Here is a 13,406-nt window from a genome sequence, read left to right as displayed (position 1 = left end):
AATTCTATTGTATATATTTTTGTCTTGTAAATGCCTGCAAGAATATGAATCACAATGGTTAATAAATTTACTTTGAGCTTTTTCTTCTGAACCACATCTAGTACAGGACTGAAGACACCAAAAGCTTTTCATTCCTTGAATGATTCTTTAGTACCTCCTTGGGTCCCTCTCCAAGACCAACACATCTTTCCCTAGACACTGAGCCCAAAATTGCTCACAATATACTAGCAGAAATGGCCAGTTCTGACACAGAAGATGTTGCCTGAAGTTGGAGAATTAAGTGTCCAGTCCGGTGTGTAGCAATGGAGAAGGAATTGCTGTTTCACAAGGTTTGCTAGGGTGCAGTTGTAAAAGGGCAGGAAGCCACAGCACAGTTGAAGAGTCAAAATGAGTCATAAGAATTGGTTTCCAGGTTGAGCAGAGACATAGTACAGCTGTTATTTAAAGCAATATAGAAAAAGCTTGAGGAACTCAACAGGTCAGGCAGCATCCACTATATTTTGGGGCAAATGTACTTTGGACTTTAACTATCATCTCATAAAACGTGCCAGTGCACAAAGTAAATTTATTATCAGCGTATGTCTACCATATACAACCTTGAGAATCATTTCCTTGCAGGCACTCACAAAAAAAAAAGAAACACAACAGAATCCACAAAAAAAAACACACAAACAACCAAGATTGACAAATATCCAATGTGCAAATGGGGACAAACCATGCAAATTTAAAAAAAAAGTATCAGAAGGTCGTAAAATCACCAGTTTGATTAGATGGTTCAGAAGTATGTTACTTAAAGGGAAATTACAGGCTGTGGATTGCAGTGATCGTAGCTGAGAAGGAATATCTAGTGGTTTTGTGAGCTGAAAAAACTTCACCGTATATCATCGGCGCCGTCTTGGGATGAAGGCTGCCGGCTTTTCTACAACCCCAAACCCTTTTATCTGTCTGTCCTGAATGGAATCCTTGATATCCAAACTACCAATTTAACTTCTGTGCATCTGTTCAGTCACAAGGCAAGGGTAGCTGAGAATGAGATGAGATATCAGTCCGAATGGTCATTCCATCAATGCTTTCAATGCCTGTTCTCCGATATAACATCGGCAGACACTGTAACTCAGCTGACACAGAGAACCAGCAGGGAAGTTCATTTGTCCATAAGACACAAAAGCAATATTAGGCCATTCTGCTCATCGAGTCTGCTGGGCCATTCCATCACAGCTCATTTCTTATCCCTCTCAACCCCATTCTCCTACCTTTGACACTCTTCCTAATCAAAAACCTATCACCCTCTGCTTTAAGTATATCCGATGACTTGGCCTCAACAGCCCTCTGTGGCAGTGAATTCCACAGATTCCCCATCCTCTGGCTAAAGAAATTCCTCCTTAGCTCTGTTCATTCACTGTGTGTTGTCCTCTCCAGGGTGCGGAGGTTCCTGGAGAAGATGCTTTTGGTACAGGTATGTCCCTTTCACCCAGCAGTGAAACTTAATTATGAAGTGCCTGCATTTGTCAATGACTTCCCTCAACTTCCCTCGACTTCACTCATCACATCACTGAACTATTCCAACAACCTATGGACTCACTTTCAAGGACTCTTTATCTCATGTTCTCGATATTTATTTATTATTATTTTGTTTGTTCTTTTCTTTTTGTATCTGCACAGTTTCTTGTCTTTTGCACACTGGTTGTTTGTCTGTCCTGTTGTCTACGGGTTTTCATTGATTTTTTTTACCTATGACTGTGTGGCTAAGTACAGCTCCAACACCACATACAAGTGTGCTGACAACACCACTGTTGTGGACGGTATCAAAGGGATGATGAATCAGCATACAGGATGGAGATTGAAAACTTGGCTGCGTGGTAAAATAACAACAACCTCTCAGTCAATGTCAATAAGAACTGATTTTAGACTTCAGGGGAGGAAAACCAGAGGTCCATGAGCCAGTAATCATCGGTGGATCAGAGGTAGAGAGGGTCAGTAACTTTAAATTCCTGGGTGTCACCATCTCAGAGGACCTGTCCTGGGCCCATCATCTCAATATAATTACAAAGAAAGCACGACAGCACCTCTACTCCCTCAGGAGTCTGCGGAGGTTCGACATGTCATCGAAAACCTTGGCAAACTTCTACAGATGTGTGGTGGAAAGTGTACTGACTGTCTGCATTACGGCCTGGTATGGGAACAACAATGTCTTTGAGCAGAAAATCCTACAAAAGGTAGTGAATTTGGCCCAGTACACCACGGGTAAAACCCTCCCAGCCATTGAGCACATCTACATGAAATGTTGCCATAGAAAAGCAGCATCCATCATCAAAGATCCTCCCCACCCAGGCCTTGCTCTTTTCCCATTGCTGCCATCAGGTAGAAGGTACAGGTGCCTCAGGACTCACACCACCAGGTTCAAGAACAGTTACTACTCCTCAACCATCAGGCTCTTAACTAAAAGGGGATAACTACACTCATTTAAGGATTCTGTTATATTGTTATTTCATGCTCATTTTTTTGCTATTTATTTATATCTGCATTTGCACAGTTTGTTTACAGTTTAAATTTCTTGATGCTTACAGTGTACCGTTCTATAGATTTGCTAAGTATGCCCGCAGAAAAAGAAATCGGTTGTATGTACTCTGATAATAAATTTTACTTTGAACTGATTCTATTTTGTTTCTTTGTTCTACTATGAATGCCTGCAAGAAAATGAATCTCAGCTTCGTATATTATGACATATACTTAATAAATTTACTTTGAGCATTTGAATGACCTGTCTTCACACTTTAGTAAAGCCTTGTCCATAAAAACATTTTTTGAATTGCTCTGTTCTGAGAGAGTGTTACTGACGCATCACAAATAGTTCCTTGCACCTTTCGGAGAATTTGCCTATGAAAGTTTCCTTCAGATTGTAAATTTTTTGTCTTTACACGGCTGGTCCACACACACTTGACATTTCTGTTTTGTTAGAGCCCTTCACTAACACCTTTTTTTCCACTTAACAGATTGGTAACCAGCTCACTGTTTCCAATTATTTTATATTTTCTGCTCTGATATTTGCCCCTTCTTGATATTTATATTCTCAATATTTCTCAGTCTCTAAAACTCCTCTAGTTTGGGCTACTCCTGCCTCCAATCTAAAACTCCTTAAAACTCTCTCCGAGAACATTCAAAGTTCAAAGTTCAAATTTATTATCTAAGTATGTACCAAAAGCATCTTCTCCAGGAACCTCCACACCCTGGAGAGGACAACACACAGTGAATGAACAGAGCTAAGGAGGAAATTCTTTAGCCAGAGGATGGGGAATCTGTGGAATTCACTGCCACAGAGGGCTGTTGAGGCCAAGTCATTGGATATACTTAAAGCAGAGGGTGATAGGTTTTTGATTAGGAAGAGTGTCAAAGGTAGGAGAATGGAGTTGAGAGGGATAAGAAATGAGCTGTGATGGAATGGCCCAGCAGACTCGATGAGCAGAATGGCCTAATATTGCTTCTGTGTCTTATGGACAAATGAACTTCCCTGCTGGTTCTCTGTGTCAGCTGAGTTACAGTGTCTGCCAATGTTATATCAGAGAACAGGCATTGAAAGCATCAATGGAATGACCATTCGGACTGATATCTCATCTCGTTCTCAGCTGTCCTTGCCTTGTGACTGAATCCCTTCGGGGTGGATAACCTCACTCGCCTCAACTCTGAACTGACCCCATAACCTACAGACTCGCAGACTCATTTTCAAGGACTCTGAAACTCATTCTCGGTATTATTTGTTTGTCTGTATTTGCAGAAAAGGTCTTCTTTCGCATATTGGTTATTTGGCAGTCTTTGTGTGCAGTTTTTCATTGAGTCTGTTGTATTCCTTTATTCTGTGAATGCCTGCAAGAAAATGAATCTCAGGGGAGTATATGGTGACATACGTACCTTGATAATAAAGTTGCTATGAACTTTGAACTACTACTTCTGCATGAGATTTTTATGACCTCCTGAATCCTCTCAGCTGGAGCCTTTGAACCATAAACGCTCCCATTCTAACAATAGCCGCACTTCATAACTTGACTCTTTCCTAGGGCCAAAATCTGGAATATCACCTTTCTCCACCCAGGAGTGCTGATACAACCTGCGGTTTGCAGTTATGGGGTGAAAGATCGGCACCAAGGCCTCTAAACCAAATAGAAGCAGCATTTAATTTACCAAGTAAATTAGCGTTGGCCCTTCAAAACATCACAAATTACCCAGAGTGCCATTTATTTTAAGTGCATGCCAGAAAGCTCCCTTAAATTGCCAACATTTCAAGTAATTTAAGCCATCTGGTTGCTATAGTAACAGAGCCACAATCTGTGCATACCTCCACAGTCCTGTATTCAATAATTCTAGAATCCTTGCTTCCTCCCTAATACAAAGAAAGAGAGGCAATTATGCTTCAAAAGGAAAAATTGCCGTTTGGATGTCTGATGTAATGCAAATGAATCTCAGCAAGCCAGGCCTCGGGATAAAAGCACACTGGCAGAGTGGACACTGAAACTAAATCCAGTGAGATCCGAGGGAAAATGGTGCTGGATCCGAAGTTGGCTCGGAGCAGAATGGGTGAGAATGACAGGGATTTTGCGCGTGTCTCAAGCAGTGTTAAGGTTTCATCAGCTGGAAAGTGGGATCAGAGTGGAATAGCTCTCCATCTGTGGCTGTGGAAGGAGTGGTTCTAAATGTTTCCTCCCTCCGCCACTAATTAACTACTTCCAATGAGATTCCTAGAATACTTGAATACATTTTGCAAAAGAGGGTTAATTTAATTGCTAAACACTGCCACGAGGTAGTGCCGTTAGTAGAGCTGCTGCCTTACAGTACCAGTGATCCAGGTTCATTCTTGACCCCTTCTCATCTCCCAGCTCTGACGCCATTCCCACTCTCCCTCCCCCTCATCTGCCTATCGCATCCCTCCCCCACCCAGATTCACCTTTCACCTGCCAGCTCTTGCTCCACCTAATATGATAAAATGGACGTTGACCTCACTGTCTCCCTTGTTGCGACCTTGCACCTTATTGTCTCTGTAACTCAGACACGCCATTCTGCATTTAATGTTTTAGAGACAGCTTCTTTCTCTCCTCCATCAGATTTTTGAATGGTTCAGGAATCCATGAACGCTACCTCTCTTTTTGCACTACTTTTTAAAATATATATTTCTTGTTGTAACTCACAGTATTTTTTATGTATTGTGCTGCACTCTTGCTTCAAAGCAACAAACTTCACGACATAGGCCAGTGATAATAAGGCTGATTCTAATTCTGGTTCTGAGATTCTGTTATTGCTTTGCTCTGTGCTGCCTTGAGGCACTATTAGATTGAATTGATTTGTATGAATGGTATGCAAGACAAGTTTTTCACTGTACCTTGGGTCATGTGAAAATAATAAACCAATTTATCTCTTTATACTGGCTATCTCCCCTCTATCTTTCAGTCCAGATAAGGGACTCAACCCGAAACATTGACTGTCCATTTCCTTCCTGGCTTGCTGAGTTCCTCCAGGACTTTGTGTGTTACTCCTGGAAGAACAATCCCTTTCCTCCATCTATTCATAGAGACCCAGAACTTATTACCTCTCCATTTTCCTTCTGATTGCTTCTGAGAGTCTGCAGTGAATTTCTCATTCCCGACCGATATCTTTGGCTGCTGGTAAAATTCGGTCTTCCCCAGACCACCCTGGTGCCATCATAGAGAGCATCCTCACATCAGCCATTGCTGTCCTCTCAATATATATGAAAATTACAGCGAACTGTCAGGTCAGCAGCACAGATCATTGGCTGCAGTCTACCATCGCTGCAGGGACTTGTATGTGTCCAGGACATGGAAGTCATTGTGGAGACTACCCATTTTGCGAACTTTTTTTTCCAAAAAATGCTATAGGGCTGTTAAAACAAAAGCTTAACACCATCTTATAATTTTCTTCTCTCAGGCAGTTAATCTGATCAATCATTCTGGTTAGCCCCCCACCCCACCCCCTCTGTCTACTACCCCCGTCATTGCACAATAAACACCTTAAAGCTCTTTTTATAATGCTGTTTACAATGCAAATACATGCTGGGATTTATGTATTTATGCACATTTTATTCCATATTTGTAGTTTAACCTCCAACTTGTATAATTATTCTTTATAATTATTTAATGTTCTTGTTTTTTTGTTGCATGTCCTGCCCTGACCAACACACCGAGCAAATTGCTAAAACATGTATAGTGGTGGAGGCAAATACATTAGACAGTATATGGTGAATAAAATTTATCCTTGGTATCTTTTGCCCAAAACTGTAAACCTCTGCTTCTCTCAAACAAATGGAAGAAATGAGGAGTTGCAGGTTACGGGGTTAGACTGGGGCAATAGGACCCACGCGGTCACCCCTCCTTTGCTCCAAGGAGAACAGGCCGTTGTGTCCCCATTCTAATCTTATAGCTGAAATAAAAACACTCACCAAGTCAGGCCACATCTTGCCACAGGCATATCATCACCCACTGAGTATGTCCAGTATTTTCTGCTTATATCTTAGACTTCCAGCATCTGCATTTACTTCTGATTTGCATTTACTTGTCAGTGAAATCCCTCGTCTCTTGGCAGGTAGATCAACTCTCAGGCATCCACTATGCTGGCAACCCTAGAATGGTGGATACCTGGAATGTGCTGGCCGGTATGGTGGTGGAGGCAAATACATTAGAGGCTTTTAAGAGACATTTAGGTAGGCACATGAATGTGAGGAAGAGGGAGGGATAGGGACATTGTATAGGTAGGGTGGGATTCATTTTTGGGTGTGCTTGATTTAATTTTTCAGCAATTTCAGCACAACATTGTAGGCCAAAAGGCCTGTTCCTATGCTGTAGTTTTTCTATGGTTTCTATGGTTTTCTATGTTCTCTGTAACTTGTAAAGTTTACGTACACAGAATACTATGGAGAGTTTTGGTCACTCTTTTAAAGGAAAGATGTGATTAAACTGGAAAGAGTGCAGAGAAGATTTACGTGGATGTTTCTGGGACTCGAGGGCCTGAGTTATACAAAGAGGTTGACCAGGCTGGGTTTTTCTTCCTTAGAACTTCAGAGAATGAGGGGTCATATTGTAGAAAAGTTTTAAAATATGATGAGCATAGATTCAAAGATTCAAATTTCGTTTAGTATCAAACTGCGTATGCAGTATACAACCCTGAAATTCATCTTACCCACAGGCAAGGTGAGTGGTAACTATTTTTACCCAGGGTGGGGAAGACCAAAATAATGAGGCATAGGCTTTGGTAGCAGGAAAGAATTAAAAGGAACCTGTGGGAGGAAACCAGAGCACCCAGAGGAAACCCACACAGTCACGGGGAGGACGTACAAACTCCTTACAGGCGGCAGTGAAAATTGAATCCCGATCTTACAGCTGGTGCTGTAGGGTGTGTCACTAACCACTACACTACAGAGCCACCGTTGTCACGTGCACAAGTACATGTCTGCACAGGTGCAATTGAAACCTTGCATACAGCATTATTACAGGGACATATAGGCAGCACGCAGAACAAAAATAAAACACAATTTTTACATGAGAAAACAATTAGACAAAGAGAAAACAAAGTCCATTTTAGTTCAAAGTGGTCAAAGTGTTGCGAAACTGTAGTGATTGAAGTTGTACCAGTTGGTTCAAAAAGAGAATGGTTGAAGGGAAGTAGCTGTTGTTGAACCTGGTAGTGTGGGACTTCAGGCTTCTGTACCTCTTGCCCTGTAGTAACTGCAAAAAGATGTCATGGAATGAAAAGTCTTGACTCTTAAGTGTCGACTGTTCATTTCACTCCCATGATGCTGCCTGACTCGCTGTGTTCTTCCAGCTTTGAGTGTAATGGCAGAATGTTGTTTATCAGTCTTTAGTTTTTCATAAATTGTATTGTTTTTATTTGTCTGCAAGAAAATGAATCTCAAGATTTTTAGCCAGAGGGTGGTGAATCTATGGAATTTGTTGCCACGGGTGGCAGTGGAGGCCAAGTCATTGGGTATATTTAAGGCAGAGATTGATAGGTATCTGAGTAACCAAGGCATCAAAGGTTATGGTGAGAAAGCGGGGGGGGGGGGGTGCGACTAAATGGGAGAATGGATCAGTTCATGATAAAATGGTGGACCAGACTCGATGGGCCGAATGGCCGACTTCTGCTCCTTTGTCTTATGGTCTTATGGTCTTAAGGTAGTATACGATAACATATGGGTACTTTGATAATAAGTTTTACTTTGAACATTGCACTTTCTGCTTTGGAGTACCAGCTTTCCCGATGGCCTGATTCCCGCTGTTGGCTGTGTGTGATTATCACTGAGGGGAAGGTTGGCTGGCACGGAGGGGAGGGTGCAATATCACCCTCTAGATAGAGTGGACATGGAGGAGATGCTTCGTATGGTGGGGGAGTCTAAAACCAGAGAACAGAAGGGCACCACTTTAGAACAGAGATCGGAAGGAATTTCTTTAGCCAGTGGGTAGTATATCTGTGGAATTCATTGCTACAGACGGCTATGGAGGCTGAGTCATTGGGTATACTTAAAGCAGAAATTGATAGGTTCCTGATTAGTCAGAGGTTCTGGGGAGAATGGGATTGAGAGGAATAATGAATCAACTATGACTGAATGGTGGTGGTGACTTGGTGTTCTGAATGGCCTAGTTCTGCTCCTTTGTGGTTATAGTCTTACGGTACATAGTTGCCTCCAAAACCCAACCTCCAGCTCTCAAAGTTCAAAGTAAATTTGTTATCAAAGTGTGTGTATGTTGCCCTGATTCATTTTTTTTTGTGGGTGATCACAGTAAATACGGGGAAAAAAACACAATAGAATCAATGAAAAGACACAGAACAAATACAAGCAACCATTGTGCAAAAGACAGCAAACTATGCAAATGCAAAGGCAAGAAAAAAATAGTAAAAGATAATAATAAAAGAAGCTTCCATTGGTCAAGGCCAACCATTGAATGTTGTATCCTGGTTGTCTCTGTATAGGCAAGCCAGGGCAGTAGGATATAGAGAACAAGCTGTTGCCCATGCACCCTCTCCATGTAGCTGATGAATTTAACAAACCACCAAAACAGTTTAGCACCAGAGGCATGGCAGGATTTGCCAGTCATCATTGAACTCAACGTAGAACTTTTTGAGACTCCAGCACCTGATCTTCCTCCAGGTTTACTCCCAAAGCCTTCCCCATGAGTAGGCGTAGCTGCAAAGCATTGGAGGTTTGAGATCAGAGTCTTCCTGTCCGTAGATGATAACCTCAGCTGACGAGCCCCATCTGTCCAGAGCAACTGGTGTTAAGGCTCCAGTAATCTGGCTTTGTCCCTTCTCCTGTCAGTAGAAACGGTTCTGCCGGGCTTAGTAACTGAGCCACACGTGAAGTCAAGAGCTGAATTTGGTTATCAGAGGCTAATGAGATGCACGCCATTGGAAGCATCTAATAGGGTAGTGGGAGCTCATTTACCCACCCCCTCCCTCCGGCTAAGACAACCCTGACAACCATGAGGAACCTAATAATGAATAAATAATTTTAAAGTACTAAATATTGAGAACATGAATTGTAGAGTCCTTAGAAGTGAGTTTGGTGTTGGGTTGAGTGCAGTTTTCCCCTCTGGTTCTGGTTGACAAGTAATACCTGTTCCTGAAGCTGGTGGTGTGACACTGTGTCTGTTTCTCCCAACAGAAAACAAGGAGAATGGGGAAGGTGAAACTGAAGGCTTGTTCGCCCTGCGCCAACGAAGAGGAGCCATCAAACAGGCCAAAGTTCACAACGTCAAGTGTCACGAGTTCATCGCCACCTTCTTCCCGCAGCCCACCTTCTGCTCCGTCTGCCATGAGTTTGTTTGGTACACCGCTTTCACTTACGCTACATCGTAAACGCGGCAATTCACTTTCCTGTTGATTGGTGTAAAGGGGGCAGAGGTTGGTTTAAGCTCACGGGGTCAGCTGAAGAGGGTGGGGGCTTGGCAGGGTTGATCTTGAGATGTATTCACCAGTGTAAGAGTCTCGAAGGAGGGGACATTGTTGCATGTTAAGGAGGGAGTCGTTTAAAACTAAGGAGAACAAGAACTTATAGGGAAACATTATAGAAGTTTATAAGCTATGAGAGGTATAGGTATAGAAGATGGCCAGTGTCTTTTCCGCAGGATCAAAATACTTATACTGGAAGGCATGTGTTGAAGGTGAGAGGGGATACATTCAAAGGTGTGCAGGGCAGGTTGTTTTTTACACAGAGAAGGGTGAGTACCTGGGATGGTAATGAAGGCAAATGTAATTGAGGCATTGAAGGGGCTCCTATGCAGGCACATTTAATTTAATTTTATTTCTATTTTAGAGAGAGAGCATGATAGCAGGCTCTTCCGGCCCAACAAGACCGCATTGCCCAATTGCAATCCTGTGACCAATTAACCTACTAACCCTTTGGAATGTGGGAAGAAACCAGAGCACCCATGTTGTCATGGGGATAATGTACAGACTCCTTATAGAGAGCAGCAGAATTGAACCTGGGTCGCTGGTGTTGTGATGGCGTTACTCGAACCAATACGCTGCCGTGCCACCCATGAATTTTGGAAGGGAGCGATGTGGACAAGAGATTAGTTTAGTTTACCATTTAATTACTATGGCTGAACATTGTGGAAAGAAGTGCCTGGTCCTGTGCTGTATTAATTCAGTTCTATGAGCTTCACTCACGGAGGGTGGTGAATCTCTGGAATTGTTTACCCCGGAGGGTTGCGGAGTCTAGATCATGAGAGGGATTTAAAGAGGAGGTAGATGATGTTTCTTTAGCCAAAGGGTGGTGAATTTCTGGAATTCATTGGCATCGATGGCTGTGGAGGCCAGGTCATTGGTATATTGGTTTATTTCTTGATCAGCAAGTATCAAAGGTTACAGGAAAAAAGTAGGAGAATGAGGTTGAAGGGAATAATAAACAAGCCATGATAAAATGGCAGAGCAGACTCGATGGGCCAAATGGCCTAATTCTGCTCCTTTGACATGCTCTTATTTTGAAAGATCAGTGGATTGGCAGCAATTTAGAACTGAGGCCTGGACTAGATTGTGATTGGTATCAAATGGTGGGATAGGCTTGAAGATCCAAGCACCCTATTCCTGGTCCTGATTTTTTGTGGTTTAAGTACTGACAGGTTAAAATCTACCTATTCTTGTTTCTTTCAGGGGGCTGAATAAACAAGGATACCAGTGCAGACGTAAGTTGCTTTCAGCTTCCAAGCATTTCCAGAAAGGATTTGGATAGTGATTTGCTTGTCTAATTCCACCCTCCTTTTACCTTCCAGAGTGCAATGCTGCGATTCACAAAAAGTGCATTGATAAGATCATCGCCAAGTGCACAGGGTCTGCTGTGAACAGTAGGGAGACAATTGTACGTATTCAAACTCAGCCCCAGAACAACTGTGAGAAAGTGTTGTACGTTACAATTGGCAAGGCATAATGAAGGGGTGTATTTTTCCTGGAGTTTAAGCTAAACAGTCATAGAGAAACGGACCACTAACTATTGATCCCCAATTTACTCTAATCCTACACTGATCTGTCCACGCTCCTATCCCCCAGATTCTACCACTGTCTGACACACTAGGACAATTTCAAGCAGCCAGTTAGCTTGTTAACTCATATGCTTTTGAGATGAGGGATGAAACCGGAGGATCCAGATTCAAATTCAGATTTGAGTTTATTTATTTATCACATGTACATTAACGCAGACAGTGAAATGTGTCCTTTGCATTAACAATCTGATGTGCTGGAGCAGCGCACACATTCTGGCACCAACATAGCGTGCCCAGTAGGGAGCACCCATGCAGCACGCGCGCGCACACACACACACACACACACACACACACACACACACACACACACACATCCCTACATGTTAGCATTAACTAGGAATTATTTCTCAAAGCTGATGTGAATTAATAATAATAAATATTTATCCCAGGTGGGATCCCAAGCAGCAACATTTAAAAACACAATTAGCAAAAATAATACTAAATTTAATAGTAAATATAATAATAACAATATTAAATAATAAAGTACAAAATAATAACTTACACAATAATTTACCAATATGCAATAATAATGTATGAAATAATAAAACAGAGACTATTGTACTATGATTTGTGTTCTCCTGTCACACAGAGATGAACTCTTATATATGCTTACTGCATTTGGTGGGAAAGATTTTCTGTAACGATCCTTGTGACAGTGGAGCTGAATGAGGCTGTTGGAAAGGGTGCTCTTTTGTCATGTTCATTCAGACTCGGTCCCCACACTGACCCAGCAAAATGCAATTGAACTGGAAGCCTTCAGCTCACAGTTTCAGTATAGAACGAGGATGTCCCTTTGGAACAGAGGCTTCCAACCTGAAATCCATGGACCCCTTCGTCCACTGCATAAGGAAAGGTTGTGAACCCCTGTTTTAGAACAAAGATCAGGGGGTAGAATGGTAGAGCAGACTCAATGGGCCAAATGGCCTAATTCTGCTCCTTTGTCTCATGGTCACTGAACTTTATGTAACACAAAACAAACAAAGAAACAAAAGAAAAGGTTGAGGGAGCTTTTTGGAGTGAAGGAGGAGGGAGTGGACTTGATAGACGTGTATCGATAGGTTGGACTGCCGGGCAGACAATGGCTAATACCAGAGGATACCCTTTCAAGCTGGGTGGAGGAGAGTTTAGGGAAGATGTCAGGGGTAGGTTTTTTACACAGAGTGGTGGGTGCCTGGAACCCACTGTCGGGGGTGGTATTGGTACTAGTATTGCTTTATTATTGTTGCCTGTACCAAGATACAGTGAAAAGTTTGTCTTGTATATTACTCATAAGATCATATCATTACACATTGAGGTGCTGGCATCCATTAGTCTCGCGAGACGGTGGATCTGCACCTGGAAAGTGTGGAGTGTCCTCGCCTGGGTTCAGGCCTGGGCAAGGTTGTATGGAAGACCGGCAGTTGCCCATGCTGCAAGTCTCCCTCTCCACCACACCGATGTTGTCCAAGGGAAGGGAAAGGGCCGATACAGCTTGGCACCAGTGCCGTCACAGGAGTTGCCAGAACGAGGTTGAAGGCAACGTCGGACCGCCTTAGAGACTCCAGCTCCGGGTTTGTCCTCAGGGTTTACTCCTGAAGCCTCTCCCATGAGTGGGTATGGCTGCAAGGCAGTGGAGGTTTGAAATCAGAGTTTCCCTCTCTGCACTGAGGTAGAACAAGGTAAAACTACAACAAAGCAGAAAAAAGTGTAACAGCTTCAGAGAAAGTGCAGTGCAGGTTAACAATAAAGTGCAAGATCATAACAAGGGAGAGTGTGAGGGCAAGAGTTCATCTCATCATACAACAGCTCCATTCAAGAGTCTAAAAACAGTGAGATAGAAGGTGTTCTTGAGTCTAGTGGTACATGCTTTCAAGCTTCTGTAATGAGACAGGG

General features: G+C 42.6%; 1 protein-coding gene across 2 annotated transcripts in view; it reads left to right on the top strand.

Moving 5' to 3' along the window:
* The window catches only part of prkcq (protein kinase C, theta), a 130,956-nt gene that overhangs the window by 77,434 nt on the left and 40,116 nt on the right, over window positions 1-13,406 (top strand). For both annotated transcript variants that reach the window (XM_072240951.1, XM_072240952.1), the window contains exons 5-7: window positions 9,659-9,821; window positions 11,149-11,180; window positions 11,268-11,353. In XM_072240951.1, the coding sequence (XP_072097052.1) occupies window positions 9,659-9,821; window positions 11,149-11,180; window positions 11,268-11,353 (281 nt within the window). The remainder of the gene's footprint in view (window positions 1-9,658; window positions 9,822-11,148; window positions 11,181-11,267; window positions 11,354-13,406) is intronic.

This window comes from Mobula birostris, chromosome 23 (genome assembly GCF_030028105.1).
Source record: "Mobula birostris isolate sMobBir1 chromosome 23, sMobBir1.hap1, whole genome shotgun sequence".
Classification (NCBI taxonomy): Eukaryota; Metazoa; Chordata; class Chondrichthyes; order Myliobatiformes; family Myliobatidae; genus Mobula; species Mobula birostris.
Note: the sequence above shows the minus strand (reverse complement) of the source record. Positions and strands in the feature narration are given on the sequence as shown.